Source organism: Patiria miniata, unplaced genomic scaffold, assembly GCF_015706575.1.
Source record: "Patiria miniata isolate m_02_andy unplaced genomic scaffold, ASM1570657v1 HiC_scaffold_9, whole genome shotgun sequence".
Lineage (NCBI taxonomy): Eukaryota > Metazoa > Echinodermata > Asteroidea > Valvatida > Asterinidae > Patiria > Patiria miniata.
This window is the reverse complement of record NW_024037076.1, coordinates 1,573,833-1,594,178: the sequence shown is the minus strand read 5'-3', so window position 1 is coordinate 1,594,178 and position 20,346 is coordinate 1,573,833. Positions and strand designations below refer to the sequence as shown.

The window sequence follows — 20,346 nt, the reverse complement described above, 5'->3', positions numbered from 1 at the left end:
GTCATTTTCAAGAAAAGTGGTATTTTTGTATCAATTTCCAACGCTGATCGGCCGATCAGCGTTGGAAAAAACTGGCTTTTTTTCAAATACTGGCCCCAATTGACCATCGCACTTGTTTTCAATCGATTACACACCTATGAACGGGTACAAGCCAGCTAGACTGGTTCCCTGACCTTACAATTCCCCAATGTATGTAAACTGCTCTGTTTCTTCTTAAATGGAGTCAGGGAACCAGACTACAGGAAAATGATTGTTTTTCTTGGTTTTTATGGCATTTTTTAACCCAAGACCTAAAAAAAAGTCAGTGTAAATATATTTGCTATATATTTCCAACCCCCAATTCCATCCATTTCTGAAAATTACAGCAAAAGCAAATGATGTATATTCCCTTTAATACTTGAAAAAGATTAGTTAAAGTAGGAAATCAGGGACCTCTAAAAAATCACTTTTGTCTCATATGAAATTGTTTCGTTTCGAAAGGCACACGTGCATGTGTCTGTAACCATTCCAAAACAAACATCTACCCTGGTATACAACAAAATGTCAAAGGTTAGTACTATCCACAAATTAACTTGTTCTTTGTACCCAATTATTCAGTAGTACTTTATGTGTTTACATTTATCTATTTTAATGGTTGTATTCCACATAAGGTATTCCCTCAAGTCTAAAGGTTCAAGCTATGACACCTTGTTTAATGTATGTCAAAAGCAAGCTAGAGTTTTTGGTTGGAAAAAAAAAAGCACAATTGTTGTCATATTGTTTTCCCGTGTAGTTTTGCAATTTGCATTCTCTTGTGCATGTGATTGTGGCAGCTAGCCCACCATTTTATATTTACCTATATATCATTTATAATCAAAAACCATAATTATTTTATTATGATGCAAATTTACATGTACATGTTACTTGTTAGACAGTGAGTGTTGAATTATTTGTAACACTGAGAATTATGCATCACATTTGTCTTTTATGCACACAATGTATGAAGAATGATTTCTCGAGTTTGCGTGAAACTGTGCCCACAAATATTTATGTACAATGTACATGTATAGATGCCCTGAGCACAGTTAAAAACCGCGTTGCACTACATGTAGCTTGCCTTTATTTTAACGCTTAATATTTTTATAATATTTTATTATATTGTTTATTTTGTACTGCTGTTTTGAAGTAAAATGCCATAAAGTTGCTTTTTCTGGGTATATTTGGAGAGTACAGGTTAATAAACATACTTGAGTAGTTAATTGCAGTTCGTAATGACTGAATTCGTAGTGTGCTTATCCGAGGGAAACTTAACAAGGTGTTAGTGTAAGGGTTATGCTAATTGCTATAAAATTACGGTTGAAAGGATCAAAGCCCTTTTCATATTAACAAAAATGTAAAAAAAAAAGAGCAGTATTGTGTGTCTACTCTCTTTTGTTTAAAAGTGCTGATATAGATTATAAGATATTGTAAAAAAAAAAAGCTAACTTACAGAGTGGGGTGGGGGTTACAATAGCAAAGATTGTTACACTGACCTATTTAAAAGTTTTGAATTTTAGGGTTGGTAGAGAAAAACCAACACAAAAATCTGTTCTTGTAGTCTGGTTCCCTGGCCCTACCGGGGGCGGAGCCAGGGATTTTTTTTGGGGGGGGGGGGGGCATCGGCACAATTAAAACATCTGAAATCTAGACAGGTTTTTTTTGTCTGGACACTTTTGATTGGCCTCCGAAAATTAAATATGATGGAGGGGGGGGGGGGGGGAGATTGTGCCATATTGTCAATGGGGGCGCTGTTCAAATCAGACGATTAACACTATATCACAGAATATTGTACAAATACCCCCTAATAGTAATACATGTATAGCTACTTCCATCCACATTTTGTGCACATAGGCAGACATGACCATTAAAACAAAATTGAGTTGGGTTGTGTTTAAGTGTATTGCAAAATAGACTGTGGACTAACTACATTTGGTAAAATGGGGGCAGTATGACACAAAAATAGTTTTTCCAACGATGGTCGGCCGGCCAGATCGTTGGGGAAAAAAAATTGACACAAAAATCCCAATTTTTATTAAATGACAGCACACCAGGTGCCATAATTTCACAGAATGCTTGGGACTATTATTCAGTTTTGTTGTTACAGTCGAGAAATTTAAGGTATACATATTTCATAACAATTAGTAAATTTTGTTTTTTGGTATTTGCAAAATGGCAAATGGTCTACTGCCCGTTTCGATCAGTAAACACACACATTGTTCTGTGTGTGTGTTTGGCTAGGATATTTGTTGAAAACGTATATAAAGGGGTTTGGTTTTTAAGTCATTTTATTAGACAACTGGCCGGCCTTGAACTTTGGATAGATGCAAAATATGCAGAATAACCTGGTCGTTAAATGTGGAAAGCGCCCCCTTGTGCCAGGATTGAACATTTAGTCAGGTCACTTTATTATGCCGATGTGTTCGTGGGCTGTCGCATAAGGATTGCAGGTATCGTGCACGTGTCAAATGCCCTGTCAATCGTGCGCGTGTGAAACATCGGTGCCAGACAGAGGAAAATCACAAATTCCGGTTTTCAGATATTGTGAGTGCCAATTTACTAAGTTTAGCCTGAAGTAAAACGATCAAAAGCCTGTTCGTCGTCCAACAAAGAATGGTAAGCATGTTGGGTTTTTTTTTTATTGATCAGTCATGAAATGATGAATAACGTTTGCATTGGCATTGTCACGCCCCAACCATGCCAACTATCGCATCGGTCCCAACTATAGTTGGGACTGTCCCAACTATAGTGCGGCAGTTGGGTCGGCCCAACTATAGTTAGGACTGGAGTTGCGCCGGATGCTTCATGCTTGATAGATCTTGTTGGATTAAATGTTCCGCGGCGCTGGCACCGTGTATTCGTCGTGCATGCATGCCGCAAGGCTGGCCGGTCACGTGGTACTGCCTAGTTGGATGAGTTGTCCAGCTGCTGGGTTGATTGTCCAGCAACATTTTGCAAAATTCAAAGATTGCCATGGCCGGCCAACTATAGATGGGCCCCACCCATAGCTAATGTCAAAGGTCCCAAGTAAAGTCGGACAGTATGTAACAGAGCTGTAGGGAATGTTTTATAGTCGTACATCAATGTAAACTATATAGTTGGGACCGCCAAATAAAAATATTGCGGTGGCCCAACTACAGATGGTTCCCACCCATAGATAATTTCATTGGTCCCAAGTAAAGTCAGATGTGTATTAGAGTTGTAGGGAATGTTTTATAATCGTACAACAATGTACACTATAGTTGGGACCGCAAAATAAAAAGATTGGAGTGGCCCAACTATAGATTCGCCCCATCAATAACTAATTTCAGTGGTCCCCAGTAAAGTCAGACGTGTATCAGAGCTGTAGGGAACGTTTTACAGTTGTACATTAATGTAAACTATAGTTGGGACACCGCAAAATAAAAAGATCGGAGTGGCCCAACTATAGATGGGCCGCCCAACAGGGAACTTACAGTTGGGACCGTCCCAACTATAGTTGGGACGGGCCCAACTATAGTTGGGCCAGCCCAACTGTGGAACTACAGTTGGGACAGGCCCAACTATAGTTGGGACAGGCCCAACTATAGTTGGGACCGATGCGATAGTTGGGGCGTGACAGCATTGTCATGTTGGTGGTCAGTGGTGGTGGGGGGGGGGGGGGGGGGCTCTCTCTCTCTCTCTCTCTCTCTTTCGGTGAAGTACAGTCCACCATCTGGTGTATTACGTACTGCGGTTGTTGTGTGCATGCAAGGTGAGGATATATACAGTGCAGGTGATCAGCTTAAACATAAGGTGCGGCTAAAAACAACTCAGGCTGACTTAGCGGAGCTGGACTGACTGCACACCCTGCTTGAAGCTTGCAAGCGATGTGCAGTTGACGAGATCTTGTGGGAGGGTGTTCCAAATTCTGATGCTATCCGGAAAGAATGACTGCCGATATACCCCAGTCCTGGTGAATGGTACTAGGTATCTGAGGGAGTGACCTCTCAGGGCAACTGTTGGTGTCAGGTAGGTATGTGGGACATCAACCAGGTTGTTGACAATTCGGAACATCATCACTGCCTTGGCCTGTGTACGCCGTTCTTGAAGGGTGGGCCACTGGAGCTGATTGATCATGGCAGTGACACTGCTGGTGGTCCTGTAGTCCCCAAACACGAAGCGTGCATAGCGCCGTTGCACCATCTCCAGCTTTTGGATGTTGCTTGCTGTTAGGGGGTCCCATATGATGCAAGAGTATTCAACTATAGGGCGTACTAAGGTCTTGTAGCACAGCTCCTTTGTTTTTCTAGGACACTGATGGATATTTCGTTGCAAGAAAGCCCTGGTAGAATTTGCTTTGTTGGTAATGCTATTGATGTGATGGTTCCAGTTCAGGTTTTTGTGGATGTTGACGCCAAGGTATTTTGCAGAGTCAACCTCTTCTAGTACGTGGTTATGAATGATGTACGGCTGTTTGATGAGTTTCCTTTTGTTGGTTATATGGATGACCTGACACTTCTGTGGATGGAACTCCATCTGCCAATCCTTCTCCCATTGCTGAAGGTGGTCCAAGTCCTGCTGCAATAAACTTGCATCTTCCTCTGTCTTGATGGTACGATACAGGACACAGTCGTCCGCAAATAATCTGGCTGTTGTGCCCACTGAAGTGCAGTCAGGAAGATCGTTTATGAAAAGCAGGAACAGCAGTGGGCCCAGAACACTCCCTTGAGGAACCCCTGATAGGACTGGTGCAGATTTGGATGTAGTTCCATCCAGGATGACTTGTTGAGTGCGGTTCTCTAGGAATGCGCTTACCCATATGTTGATATTACCATCAATACCATAATAGTTGGAGGCGGAGGGGGCATGGGGGTTTAACAGTTTTCTTCACTTCGAAAAGATTTCCATCTACGAAGTTCACTCAACACTCTGTGTACAAACCCTATGAGAGTGGACTGAAAAATTCTAAGTGTTTTCTAAGAAAATGCTTGTATTTTCTCACTGCTCAAATTGACTTTGATGACATGAAATTGCTATCTGGGGGCTTGTTAGTCAATACAGAGGAAAATTAGTGAACTTCGCATATGGTAATCTTGCCTGGACGGTCCATGCACAGAGCATATTGGCAGGTTGTGACTGTCTTACGGAGGTAAGAAAACAAAAAGAAGAAGTAAAGAAAACTGTTTAACCCCCATGACCCCCATGCCCCCCCTCCGCCCCCCCCCCCCCCCCCCCCCCCCCACCCACCACCAGAATATCAATGGATATCGCAATTATTTTGTCACTGCATTTAATAATTAGAGCCTTGTAGCCCCATAAATGTGGCCAATTTACTGGACTACCTCCGTATTAGCCCCACTAGTGTGGCCGTCGGTATGCTGCGCTGAACCTCTGGCCACACACCGTGGTACCGCGCGCTACTGAGGACGAAGTTTTTCATAAAATTCAGGGCAGTTTCTTACATTTTCAGTTTCTTACTTTCTTATGGTTGTATTCTATGATGTCTCCTATCACTTCTGGGATGCTTAGCATGTGCTTAGGTCTAATGATGTTCCATTTTCCGAGATATTCTTCAATCTTTCTGGAGTCCATATGCACTCGTGAAACGTCTGGTGATGGCAGCCATTTTGAATGTGACAAGAGATGACCTCAAGCTGTGACGTCGCGTTTATGCAAATTGCTTGTCGAGCGCGCGAGGGCGCGAGTTGCAAATGCGACGGCTGTTTCCTGTGCCGTAGATCCTGAATAGAGATCGGTGCACGTGGCCCCCTGACGATAAATGCATGGTACAGGAAACAGCTGTCGCATTTGCAACTCGCGCCCTCGCGCGCTCGACTAGCAATTTGCATACACGCGACGTCACAGCTTGAGGTCATCTCTTGTCCCATTCAAAATGGCTGCCATCACCAGACATTTCACGAGTGCATATGGACTCCAGAAAGATTGAAGAATATCTCGGAAAATGGAACATCATTAGACCTAAGCACATGCTAAGCATCCCAGAAGTGATAGGAGACATCATAGAATACAACCATAAGAAAGTAAGAAACTGAAAATGTAAGAAACTGCCCTGAATTTTATGAAAAACTTCGTCCTCAGTAGCGCGCGGTACCACGGTGTGTGGCCAGAGGTTCAGCGCAGCATACCGACGGCCACACTAGTGGGGCTACCTCCGTATATAAAGTAAGACCACACTTCGAACATGTGCAAATCCATGTAGAACTTCAATGTCAAAATTTGATTTTCACATTTAGGCTTAGTTTGTAATTTATTTTTGCTTTAGAAGCATACTCGCCCTCTTTATAGGCTAATCAGAAAGTGCTGCCTTTTTCAGATGTCTATTTTCCGTGAAATTTTCATGATGAAATTTTGATATGCAAACGTGTGCAAACGAATCTGGAAATTTCACCAAAAAATGACAATGATAATGATAAGGCAGTGGATATTTTGCCGGATATGCACTGAACATGCCCAGTTACTGGGTTTTTTTTACAAATTTTAGTCTGGCCTCATGCCAATATTATCGTTGTAACCTCTTATTCACAAGATGGGATTCAGACCATTTTATTATTTCGGACTTTATTTCCCTTTAAAAAAAATCCTCCAGAGCCACAAATCTGAAAAAGAAAATGTAATACTCTGCAATAAAATGTTTGAGACATGTTAAAATAATAAAAGAAGAATATTCTTATTTATTTGGGGATGGGAAAAAAAACTTTAAAATGTGGCGGATATCGGGATCGAACCCGAGTCATCCCGCTTACTAGAGCTTTTGCTTAACCACTACACCAAACGTGCTACACAACTACTGGTGGGAATTTAATACATCTTATAATTCAGCCCTATCTTAAAGAGTACAGCGCCCTCTGTTGATATGGATTGCCGCCGGCAAACCTTTAGTAAACGTTATTTTGCCGTCATTACCTCCGGCAAAATATCCACTATCTAATGATAATTTATTCCAACTGTATTGTTTACAGGGAACTCCCATCAAGGATGTGACACTTAAGCCGGACGCCCCAAATACGCTGCTCTTAGACAAGCACGTGGAGTATATCGCCAGCTATGGCGCAAAGAAAGACGACTATGTAAGATATTGAAACTTTGCCTTGTTTTAGCTGCATTCATAATCTCAAAATACAAGTTTTTCGCACGTGCGATTGTTGATTTGTGTTGATCTGTGAAATTGAAAGTGGGGCGCTGTGGTCCAATGGTTACGGTGTTCGACTCGTGTGCTGTGGTACATGGGTTCGAATCCTGACCGTGGGAACATGGTGCTTGTGCTCTTGAGCAAGGCACTTTACCATTATTGCTTCATCCTTCGGATGGGACGTAAAGCCGTAGGTCCCGTGTTTTGTGTAATGCACATTAAAGAACCCAGTAACACTATTCGTTAAGAGAAGGGGTTTGCCCCGGTGTTTCTGGCAGTGGCTGCAATATGCGCCGCAGCATCTTGTCAACCCTTAAAAGGTGCTACTTAATGAGTCTCATGTTTCTCATATTGAGGGCCTCCATGGAAAGCAGTACCCTGCTTTGATCGGAGCTACCCTCACTTAAGGCCAAGTTCGGGCAAGGACCATTAGTCGACTAGTGGTTGATTAGTGACGTACCTTACGCCTGCGCACTGATAGCAGCATGCGAACGTCTCTAGTCAAACGCTGGTCAAAATGTCATCGCAAAACATCTGGATCCTGGCTCTCTGCTAACGTTATAAACGCGCGCCTATTGATTACCAGCGAAGCAACCAACCCCAGTAGGCTGGTTCCAAATAGTCGACTAGCGTAGTCAACCACCATCGACTAGACAGAGTTCGGGCAAACGTTAGTTAACCATTGGTCAACTATAGTCCTTGCGCGAACTTGGCCCCTGATGACGTAAAAAAAAAAAAAAAATTAATTGAAAATGTGGTTTTGTGAATAATAAAATGTAGGTCTGATGAAACTTGCCTTTTGTTTCTCTTGTCAAAGTTAAGAAAACTTCACTATAAAAACGTGTTGTCTTTGAATGTATCTTCAGTTATTCTCTTCATTGGAGATAATTATTTCATCATTAATTTTAGTGTGCATGTCACATCATTGCCTTGACATTGTGTGACACAGTAAACAGAAAACCTAAAAAAAACAGGGACTTATTTTCTTCCTAGTTGTTGGTTCGGAGATCTTACATACAATTACACCCTGAAGAATATCTCCTTGTACCCCATCCTTCTTAGAAGTTTTCTATCATGATATTGAGGCATCTGGGCCCAATCTCATGGCGCCACTAACCACAGAATTCTGTGCTTATGATCAACATTTTTTGCTAACCGTGCTAGCAGAGAAATTGCTTAATTGTTTGCCATAAGCACATCATTTTCTGCTGAAGTAAGCAGGGATTTTTCGCTAACAGTAAGCAGATAAGGCATGAAATTGGATGCTGATGTGAAGTCTACTTGGACATCACCAGTATCAACTAATATAAGTACCTAGACTCCATAGTCCAGCAGGAGATTATTGAACTTGGTTATCAGGACCAGTTTACAATTTCATGTTAAATTCTCCTTGCACCCCATGCTTTCTAGGAGTACGTCATGACCGAATATCTCCGCATGAGTGGTATCTACTGGGGCATCACTGTCATGGACCTGATGAAGCATCTAGACTCCATGGCTCAGCAGGAGATCGTCGACTTTGTCGTGAGCTGTCAACACGACTGTGGAGGTTTTGGGGCAAGCGTCAACCACGATGCTCATTTGCTGTACACACTGAGTGCATTACAGGCAAGGCAAAAAACAAAAGAAACGTTGGGTTTAGTATTATATATAAGGCCAGTGAAGAAAAACAGAAGTCTGTCACGAGCATAGAGCTATATTAAATTACTAGAGCGCTAACTCGATGTACAAAGAGATACCTGATGGACGCATCCATGTTTGCGCACAAACCTATGGAAAACTCAAAATTTTGTACGGCTATTGCGTATCTGTGTTTCTGCATTTGTATTCCATGCCGGTGCGTCATCGAAGCCAATACGCCCAAAATCGAAACACACAATCAGCAAATGAGCGTGTCATTTTGTTCTATGCAAACAGCACAACGTGTGCGCATCCCTCCACTGCAGATGATTTTCGCCGTGGCGTTTTTTGAACCATCATGACGCGCTCAAGTTGTTTGCGTATCTTTTACTTGCGCGTTGCATTTAGAGTACACTTTTAAAATTTAATCCATCTATTTTTATCGTGTTCTACAAACACGCACATAAATTCAAAATGTCTGTGCACAGAGAATTAAGAGTTAGCACTCTAGTAATTTGATGTAGCTCTATGGTCACAAGCCAATGTGGCCCATCAGGCCAGCGTTTATCTCCGGTTTCAGTAGCATGAAACAGCTGAGAATATTTCTGTTCTCCCAGGATAGGATGCCAGTCCATCGCAGGTTACTCCCCAGCTAATGCCGGTACCCATTTATACTCCTGGGTGGAGAGAGGCAAGTGGGGTAAAATGGCTTGCCCAAGGACACAACATATGGCCAGCGGCTGGATTTGAACCCCTGCCCCTCTGATCATGAGTCACCAACCCTAACCACTAGGTCACACTCCCCTTGTAAGGCCAAATTTTAAACAAAAAATGATTTCTCGTCTGTGAGCGGGCCCTTTTTTGTTTTCCTTGTTTTTCCCCAAAATGGCGAATGGATTTCTTCCGCTCTTAAAAGTGGCTACAATGCGCCCTTTACTATTCATGCACTTAGATCCTGCAAAATCGTAAATGGATTTAGATAGATTTTTGTTGATTTTGATGATTAATCAACTAATCAGTTCACTGTATTCACTATTTCATCCTTGTTTTTTTTTCATCAGATTTTAACGATCTTTGATTCCGTCGACACCATCAATGTTGACAAAGTCATAGAATATGTCAAAGGACTCCAGCAAGACGATGGCTCATTCATAGGAGACAAATGGGGTGAGTGTTGCATTTATAAAACAAGAAACCACCACACATCTTTAACCCTAACTCCCTAGGCATTTTTGCTAGGATGCAACCCAATCCTGCAAAATCCACCAACTGCTTCCGTGTAAAAATTGCATTCATCTTCAATGAATGTGGTCCTTGGAGGGGTGACCACTGCCTCAATCCTGCAAAATCCTCCAGCAATCACTGTCAATATGTTGAGGCAGAGCCAGCGACATCCTGGAGCAGTGCGGAGGATTTCAAGTATAATCTAGATACATTTTTGCATAGCTGAGCTTAAACTACACAAGGTCCTGCCAAGACCTTGACACAGTGCATTCTCCAAAATTAGCCACACATTTTTGTTGTACAGCCTCAATCCTGCAAAATGCTCCACATTGCAAAGAGATTTTGGAGGGTTTTAAAAATGTGCAGAAAATTTTACCTAAAAATTTGAAGTCGAAAGTCAATTTCTAGGCCGCCTAGTATTTTCAGCTGACGGCCTATTTGGGAAGGTTAGGTTTTGTCCAAAGTCTGTGGGACCTTGCTACATTGAGCCATCAACACCAGTGCATAAACGGCCAATTCTGAGGCAATGAGAGCTAGACCCATTGAACAATGCCACAGTTGTATCCTGCTGCAGTTGTCAACCACAGACTCTGATGCCGTTTGGCTTCGAGATTTGTTTTGACCAGAAAATAGAGTTATAAAGACTAAACAATTTTTTTCTCTTATCTTTCTGTTTTCCTATAGGAGAGGTTGACACCAGATTTTCATTTTGCGCAGTCGCATGCTTGGCATTACTGGTAAGGAAAGTCCGTTCTCGAAAATTCAAAATCTTAAACTCCATTCAAAGATGCCCAAATACATACGAAGAAATACAAACTCTAGTTGGTTTTTTCTTTTACTACTTCTTCCCTTCTTTATGCAGGGCAGACTGGATGCTATTAATGTACAGAAGGCAGTGGAGTATGTCCTATCATGCATGAACTTTGACGGTGGCTTTGGATGTAGGCCCGGCTCCGAATCACACTCAGGACAGGTGAATCATCAGGGAACTGACTTGCTAGTCCAGTTGCCTGATCCGTTAAGCCCCGCCCACTAGGCACCACCCACTAGGCTCAACAGGCCCCGCCCACTAGGCCCCGCCCACTAGGCCCCACCCACTAGACCCCGCCCACTAGGCTCAACAGGCCCCACCCAATAGGCCCTGCCCACTAGGCCCAACAGGCCCCGCCCAATAGGTACTTCCCACTGGACCTGCCCACTAGATGCACCCACTAGGCCCCGCCTACTTGGCCCCGCCCACTGCACACATGGGCAGTAATGCATGCGCCCCTCCCATGCAACACTGCCTATTCCAGCTGCCTGCATTATACACGTGCACGCATGTCAGACTTCTGTGCAGGCATGCCGGACGTTAATCACGGCCGTGATCGGTCAGAAACATCTTGGGGTGTGGCTTAGTTGATTGGTCGACTTCAACCCAGAGCCAGTGTTTTTGTCGAGTCATCTGTGATCGATCACAAGTACATTACGCAAACTGTCACAAGAAAAATCACAAGTCAATTTAATACCCCCACAACTCCCTCATATGTATACTTTTAGCAGTTGTCAGAAATTAAAAGAATACATAAAACATTTTGTTCTTCAGCTTTCACTTCTAGAGTTCACTTTCTTGAATACAGTGGACTTGTTTTGGGATGTCATTGTTGAAACGTCTTAGTAATTCCCTATCAACCCTGTCCATGCAAACTTTCTTCATTATTGCTAGCTTTACTACAAGAATGTTGAAACTGTCGTGGGTGACATGAGCATGGTTGTGATTAGTCTGTGTCGAGATGTCACTTGAGTTTGACTTTCGTGCTTGATGCCGAGGAAGCATAAGCATATCGCAGGTTGACCTGAGGGCGCTTTACGATTACAATTCTGTGCTAACCGCGCCAGCAAAAGAAATTCTGCAGTAACCCTGTAAGCACAGAATCCTTTAGTTACGGAAAGTTTACATGCTCAGAAGCTCCCTTACCTGTGAAATACGCTAACTGTAGGAATGGAAACGCTTGCTACAATAAGCAGGGATATTTCACTGTTTAAGTCTTCCTTCCAATTTGTCCGTAGGTGTACTGTTGCGTCGGGATGCTAGCAATTACTGACAGTCTACACCACGTCAACGCTGACCAGCTGGGCTGGTGGCTCTGTGAACGACAACTTCCCTCCGGCGGACTCAATGGTATGTTCAATAAGCACCGTCAATATATCAATATGTGACCTGTTCTGTCAAAATCAAACTTTTCTGGGCATAAAAGGTCAAAAATGAGGTTTTTGCATATTGTTCAAATATGTACATTTTCCTTTTAAGAGAAGGTTAAATTTTTGAAACCGGTCATTCCTGGGCAATGTTATGCTATTTTGAAGTTCACTGTGTCGAAAAGTAGAAAACAGAGAAAATGGCCACAAACGTCACAAAACAGACGTTTTTTTAACTGATATACCTTAACAAATCATCAAAAATACTATATTTAGAGTTCAAATAACAGTCTCAAACTTTTATAGCATATTTTAGACATGTTCAGGATTACAAATATGCAAAAATTAGAATATAAAAAAAAATAAGAAAATGCGGAATAACTAAATTTGAAAAATTAGGAGCAGTCTTGGGGGAAAAAAAGCCAGTTTTCTCCAACGCTGGTCAGCCAAACAGTGTTGGAAAAATACAATTTTTGTTGAAAATGTCAGCACACCTGGAGCTACGATTTTACAGGATGCTTTAGACTGTCATTCCCTAACAATCCAGTGAGGTATTTTGTGATAATTCGATCATTTCGTTTTCTGATGTTTGCAAACGTTGTATCTTCCCTTTAAGGCCATTTGTCTCTTTATGTTTGAAAGGGGTGGTACTATAAACACACTTATTTGTTTATGATGATGAATGTCGCTCTCTCCCCTACCCTGTCACTCTCTTCCCCACCCTAGGGAGGCCAGAGAAACTGCCGGACGTCTGTTACTCCTGGTGGGTGCTCGCCTCCCTCAAGATCATCGACAGGCTGCATTGGATCGACAAGAAGAAACTGGAGACGTTCATCTTGGCGTGTCAGGATGACGAGACGGGAGGTTTTGCCGACAGGCCCGGCGACATGGTAAGTTGGACTTAGACCAAATCCAAAAAAAGGTCAGTGTTCTATCAGCAAGACAAAAACAATTCACGTACATCCCTATGTGAATTTTGTTTTCGTTTTGCTGAAAGAACACTTACCTTTTTTCGTAATTCGAGGACAGAACTTTAAAAGGGTAGAGTTCAAAACACCATGTACCCTCTCACCGGCAAAGAAAGTACAGTTGGGGGTGACCGAACAATGCATCTTGCCTGACTGCAATATTTTGCTGAAATAAATTAAACTTGAAAAGAACATGAGTGATCTCAATGGTTCTTGTACTAAACGAAAGGTTATTCAGCTTTCTTATTCAGCTTTCTTATCCTAGATTTTGGAAGTGCTACATGCAGAACTTCATATAAAAATCGACCTGCCATTTAGGTTTCCTTTTTTTTTTACTCGCCCTGTATTTTACAAGTGCAAACTTTTCCTAAACAACCTTGTCATAAACTTGTCAAAAACAGCCATAATTTGTCATCTGAATGTCAGACAAAGAGTACTGTAAAGGGAATTTAATTCTCTTTCTTTACACCCTCAAACCCTCATTTCGACCTCTGACCAGCTCTGTCTCATTTCGCCACAAGGCCTCGCACATCGGCGCAAACAAAATCACAAAGATAGCCAAAGTGCAAACAACAAATAACGTTTGATAGGGCTGTGCCGAAAGTAATTTGAATATTGGGATATTCGATAGATGATCAAATATTCAAATACTTACTTTTCGATTCAAATATTCGAAAGTGAAACTGCAAAGAAAGAAAAAAAGGAAACAAAGTAACAACTGTTATAATAAATTTGTATTCTGGAAGTTTATATCAAGGCGTAGCCAGACACTTATAGGCAGCTGATGTATATGCCCAACTATGAAATGTAGAATCCATCCAAAAATATGTAAATAGATTTTTGATGAATAAAATTCATTATTGTAGAAAGTTTTTAAAACTATGGCCAAGTTCGGGCAAGGACCATCAGTCGACTAGTGGTTGATTTGTGACATACCTTACGCCTGCGCACTGATAGCAACGTGCGAACGTCTCTAGTCAAATGCTGGTCAAAATGTCATCGCAAAACTTCTGGATCCTGGCTCTCTGCTAGCGTTATGAATGGCGCAGCTATTGGTTACCAGCGAAGCAACCAACCCCAGCAGGCTGGTTCCAAATAGTCGACTAGCGTAGTCAACCACCGTCGACTAGACAGAGTTCGGGCAAACGTTAGTCGACCAATGGTCAACTGTAGTCCTTGCGCGAACTTGGCCTGTGTTGAAGTAAATTATGGTAAAATCTTCATGATTATATTCTTAACTGGAAATCAGATGACTGGAAAGTGGCCTTCCGGTGTAAACGGGTATTCAAATATTTGATCAAATGAAAGTAGAATATTTGAATATTCAATTGTATGAATGGCCTCAGCCCTAGCATTTGATTATATATACTTATAAATTTCCGCGCAAAACCAAAAAAAGACTTCTTTTTATGAATTTTTGTCCCTAGGTGGATCCTTTCCACACTCTCTTCGGCATCGCTGGTCTGTCGCTTCTCGGCTCATTCTCGGACCGGATCAAACCGGTCAACCCCGTCTTCTGCATGCCTGAGGAGGCACTACAAAGAATACGACTCACGACCGCACTCCTGTGAAATCTCAAAAACAATTCGGTGTAAATTTTCTATTTTAGTCCCTGTTTTTTTGTGATGTTAATAAGTTTTACATCAAATGTTAATATTTCCTCAATTCAGGCATATCACAATGCATTGCGCCACCAAGAGTTTGCCACGTAGCATTCATTTTTTTCCCAGCGTATTTTGGGAGATGGTCGACAAATTTGCAGCGCAGGACACTTGAAATTGTTAGTTTTTTTCGGTCAGTTGGGTGTATGATTCGAGTATATGTTTGCCCTTTTTCTTTTCTTTATTACAATATGGTGTTTTTTTGTAAGGCGGCAGAACGCTATGCCCCAATCTATAACAAATTAGCTCAAGTTGTCTACAGACACTTATTCAAATGGGCCATGTTTGTCGACCATAAACTTGAAAAATGGACTCTCCATGGCAAACTCTTGGTAACGTATTTTATTGTGAATTGTTCAAATTGAAAACAATTCATTCCTTTCTACTTTTAATACCAAACCGTTTGGCTGAAAAAAGTTACAAACTCATACTTTTATTTCTGACATTTTGAATTCAACAAAAACTATTTGTTGTCTTTGCTGAAAATTCAAACTTGAAAAAAGTGATCCCTTTATGTGTAACTCGTCCAAATTTACATTATAATGGATGTATACATTTAAGAAATCGTTACAAAATTTGCATGTGTGTATGTGTGCAATTGTATAGACTGTTATGCTCCGCCCACTGCACAGTGACACTTGCAGGTGTGTATGTGTGCAATTGTATAGACTGTTAGGCTCCGCCCACTGCACAGTGCATCTCTCCAATGCTACACATAGATATCAGAAGAAAGCTACTTTATTCTTTTGATATCTTTGGTGCTATAGTCTACTCCCTGAAGACCGACACACAAATGGTGAACAACAGATCGTTTGTGTCTTTAGGTGTTGCGTCTTTTGTTGAAAACGGTCCTCGATTATGTACTGTTATGTGCTATAGTACAGTTATGTGCTTTATTAGGCAAAAAACAAAAATATTCGGTCTCTGGTCAGACCAAACTTCCAGAATTGACGTGGGGATGCTGCTTCCCCCCCCCCCTTTTTTTTTCTTCAAGCTTGGATTGTACAGACAAAGGTGGGGTACTATTTTGCTTTTTTGGTGTCCTCGTGTACATTGGTGTCCTCCATAATTTGCCTTGGTGCTCTTGATAATTTGTCCTCGGTGCAATTCCCCATTCCTTGGTGCTCTTTGTTTAAAAAAAATTGAGGAGGTGCAGCAATAGAGGGCGCTGTTGGAGCTACCGTGGAACATTTTGGAAAAAAAAAGATTGACGCGCATGATTAAAATCAACGCACGCGCTGACCAGAGACTGACATGTTTTGGCCTTACGGTTATGTGCTATATTACGGTTATGTGCTATAATGAACAAAGGGAAACACAAAACATTGTCCTCTGGGGTATAGAGAAACATGACTGTTTGCATGTTCCAGCGGTGTGCATCATACACACATATAGACATGCAAGCTTCAACGACATTTGTGCGTACACAATGGACATTATCAGACACTTGTGATTGGTCAAAGCACCAAGGGGTGGAGCTAAATGGCTATTGCAGGCGTCTTACTATAAATACAGTGATTGTTTTGCAAGAACTCATTGTGTGACATGGTTGATGATTTGCATATGATTTGCATACTGATATGTGATTGATCTAAACCAAAGCTGCAGGTTAACTAGCATCTTGTGACAATTTAAAAAACACTTAAAAAATTATGCGAAAATAATGCGAACAATTTCTTTCATGCTGTGGTTATAAATACATGTTTAGGTGAAACTAGAAACAAGTAAAATCAGAAATGAATTTTGTTTTCCAATCGTTGAATCTGTACTAAGATTTGTACTTTAAACGATGATAACTTGCCATAACTTGATAGTAAGCAAATAAATACTTGTGTAACATATTTAACAGCAGTCCGTGACCTTTGACCTGTTTATTAGTCATTAGTCTCAGTAATGAATATTCATACCTGCAATTTGCATATTTTATTTCTTGAAACTGCCTGAGGTGATTAAATATGAAATTGCTTTGAACTTGCAAAAAAATCTTGCATTTTGTTCAATTTTGGCAAAAACACGAAATTGCTTTAATCACCCCCAGAAAAGAAGGGTGTTTGACTATTGCTTGATGCTCCTCTTACCTTCAAAGGCATTTCTGCATTGTGTGGAGAAAAGTTGATTTTTGGTCAAATATTAAAAATGTAAGGCTAACCCCTTGCAATCTCTTTTTCAATTTTGGCCACATATTGAAATTGCTTTAAACTCACAGAAAAGAAGCGTAAGGGACCCTAGAACACAATCCAAGTCGATTTCAGCAAATATATGCTGCTGAAAAAAATAATGTCGACAAATTTCAGTAAAATCCCTCAAAAAGACTTTTTTTCCCAAGAAAATTGACTACTCAATTCAATGGCATTTTTTTTTGGAGTGAGCGTGTCCACGATCACTATGTCGTTTCTGTGCAAAAAGTAAGGCAAGTATTCTGTTTGGACTGTGACTACAGATATCGCAAGTCGAAGTTATTCTCCGTGTTGACACAAAACACTACTGGTGGAGAGAAAAACAATATTTTGTCTCAATATTCTGTCTTGTTTGCCTATTTTTCATGACCAATTATCTGGCCACAATTCAATTCGATGCATTACTTACTTTTTGAGATAGCGTGTCTACCTGGACTCGTTTCTGTGCAAAAGTGAGGCTAAATTTTTTGTTTGGACCGTGACTGCAGCCTATCGCCAAGTTATCCTCCGTGTTGACACAAAACACTACTGGTGGAGAGAAAAACAATATTTTGTCTCACTACTCTGTCTTGTTTGTCTAATTTTTATGACAAATCATCTGGCCAGAATTCAATTCAATACATCATTTAATTTTTGAGTGATCGTGTCCACAAAGGACTATATATGTCGTTTCTGCGCAAAAGCCTTGTCAGGCAAATAATCTGTTTGGACCACTGCTCACCGCGCGCCTGTCCATTCGCGATGTAAACGAACTTATTGTTAACGGCGAAACCTCGAGAGAAATACATTGCAGTGAAATGAAATTACGTCCAATATTTAGCCATGATACTAATTGGACAAAAGAAACTCGAAAAGTGTCAGGAACCGTGAAAGAATATTAAATTTAATTTAAGAACACCAGGATACTTCTTATATTGTCATAAGTCCAGTGTGTTCACCGCAAAAAAAGTCTGAACAAAAGTTTATTTTGGTTTTCCGAACTATAACTTCAAAAAATGATGATGTATTGAGTTGAAATTTAGTCTGTTTTTTTGGTTGTTTGGTTATGATATATAACACGAGTCTGTTGATTGTTGAGAGAAATTCTCAAACAATAAACATATTATAGCTCGAACAATCCAGTGCGTTCACCGTGAAAAATACAATGCGAGCAAAGGTATTTTTTTATGGGAAAAATAACTTCAGAATAAATTGATGTATGGAGTTGAAATTTAGTCTGGTTGTTTGGTAATAATACATTTATATCAAGTCTTTTGATTGTTGATTGGTTTCACAAGAGCTTTTCAGTATAAATAACAAAATTGATTGAAAATGACAATTTTGGACCAGTTTATTTTTGTGTTATTCATTTATGCATAGAGCAAGGAATGATTGATGTACCTCTAGGGGCGACAATAACGGTCGCCCGTAGCGGTATGTACCGTTGGGGGCGCTCAACAACGGTCGCCCGCAGCGGTATTCAGAAACGCGCGTACCGCTAGGGGCGACAATTATTGAGCGCCCCCAACGTTGCGAACCTATAGGGGCGACAATTACTGGTCGCCTCCAGCGGTATATATACCGCTACGGGCGGCAATTATTGGTCGCCTCCAGCGGTGCGTACCGCTATGGGCGACAATTATTGGTCGCCCCCAGCGGTGCGTACCTCTAGGGGCGACAATTATTGGTCGCCTCCAGCCGTATACCGCTACGGGCGACCGTTGTTGAGCGCCCCCAACGTTGCGTACCTCTAGGGGCGACAATTACTGGTCGCCTCCAGCGGTACGATATACCGCTAGGGGCGACAATTATTGGTCGCCTCCAGCGCCTACCGCTAGGGGCGACAATTATTGAGCGCCCCCAACGTTGCGTACCTCTAGGGGCGACAATTACTGGTCGCCTCAAGCGGTATGATATACTGCTAGGGGCGACAATTATTGGTCGCCTCCAGCGCCTACCGCTAGGGGCGACAATTATTGAGCGCCCCCAACGTTGCGTACCTCTAGGGGCGACAATTACTGGTCGCCTCCAGCGGTATGATATACCGCTACGGGCGACAATTACTGGTCGCCTCCAGCGGTATGATATACCGCTACGGGCGACAATTATTGGTCGCCTCCAGCGGTACGTACCTCTAGGGGCGACTGTGTTGGTCGCCCCCATCGGTATGATATACCGCTAGGGGCGACAATTATTGGTCGCCTCCAGCGGTACGTACCCTCTAGGGGCGACTGTGTTGGTCGCCTCCAGCGGTATGATATACCGCTACGGGCGACAATTATTGGTCGCCTCCAGCGGTACGTACCTCTAGGGGCGACTGTGTTGGTCGCCCCACGCGGTATATTTACCGCTAGGGGCGACAATTATTGGTCGCCTCCAGCGCCTACCGCTAGGGGCGACAATTATTGAGCGCCCCCAACATTGCGTACCTCTAGGGGCGACAATTACTGGTCGCCTCCAGCGGTATGATATACCGCTACGGGCGACAATTATTGGTCGCCTCCAGCGGTACGTACCTCTAGGGGCGACTGTGTTGGTCTCCCCCAGCGGTATGATATACCGCTAGGGGCGACAATTATTGGTCGCCTCCAGCGGTAGCCTCCGCTGGGGGCGACCAATAATTGTCGCCCCTAGCGGTACTAGTGTTATTGTATAGCGCGCCCTCTATTGAAATAAAATTTAAGTTTACTTTGGTAAGGAAGGTTTTTCTGAGTATAATTACATGGTCCTGTTTATATATTTTTTTTTATTGCAAAAAGATTTCAACTTTCTCTCAATGTTGAAGAGATTTATGTTATATATCACGTTTGATTAATATACGAATTAGCAATTTAATGCAAATAGTATTTTTTAATTATTGTCTTGAAACCACTAGTGTGCTTTTTTGTTGTAGGAAATTTGACATAAAATTATGTCTTATATTCTAAGAGCTCAACACACTTCATTGCTTCATTTATGTTATTTTTACTGAAAAACAAATTTAATGCAACACGTATTTCTTGAGTTATTGTCTGGAAATCGAGTGTGGTGTTGTATATGTTCTATAGGAAATTGTTTCAATTTTGGCCCAAAACGAAATTACTTCAAACTTGCAGGATATGCCTACAGGAAATTTGGGGTGAATCACTCAAAAGTATAGTTTCTACAAGAAAATTCACAATTTTTGCCCAATCTGCCAAATATAGGGTGCTTGACTGTTGATTAATGCTCCTCTTGCCTCCAACTGAATTTTTGCATCGTACGGAGAAAAGTAATTTTTGGCCAAATTTCATTAAAAATGTAAGGTTAACCCCTTGGATTTTCTTAAATTATGGCTAAAAATCAAATTGCGTCAAACTTGCTGGAAAGATGCACAACGGACCCTAGAACATATGTCAATTCGATTTACAGACAGATGGGCTTCTCTAAAGAAA

General features: G+C 41.6%; 1 protein-coding gene across 1 annotated transcript; it reads left to right on the top strand.

The window, feature by feature from the left end:
* The first annotated feature begins 2,434 nt into the window (after positions 1-2,434).
* On the top strand, positions 2,435-14,920 carry LOC119720816 (geranylgeranyl transferase type-2 subunit beta-like). Its single transcript, XM_038190669.1, has 9 exons — positions 2,435-2,631; positions 6,957-7,064; positions 8,537-8,734; positions 9,808-9,913; positions 10,655-10,707; positions 10,833-10,943; positions 12,020-12,131; positions 12,875-13,038; positions 14,544-14,920. The coding sequence occupies exons 1-9, from the start codon at positions 2,629-2,631 to the stop codon at positions 14,685-14,687; spliced, it is 999 nt and encodes a 332-aa protein (XP_038046597.1). The 5' UTR covers positions 2,435-2,628; the 3' UTR covers positions 14,688-14,920.
* Positions 14,921-20,346: the final 5,426 nt, after the last annotated feature.

Bases quoted from the DNA above. Each gene is read 5' to 3' on its own strand.
- LOC119720816 (XM_038190669.1), top strand. The intron at 12,132-12,874 runs GTATGTTCAATA...TCCCCACCCTAG, and splicing joins TCCCTCCGGCGGACTCAATG to GGAGGCCAGAGAAACTGCCG. The intron at 13,039-14,543 runs GTAAGTTGGACT...TTTTGTCCCTAG, and splicing joins CCGACAGGCCCGGCGACATG to GTGGATCCTTTCCACACTCT.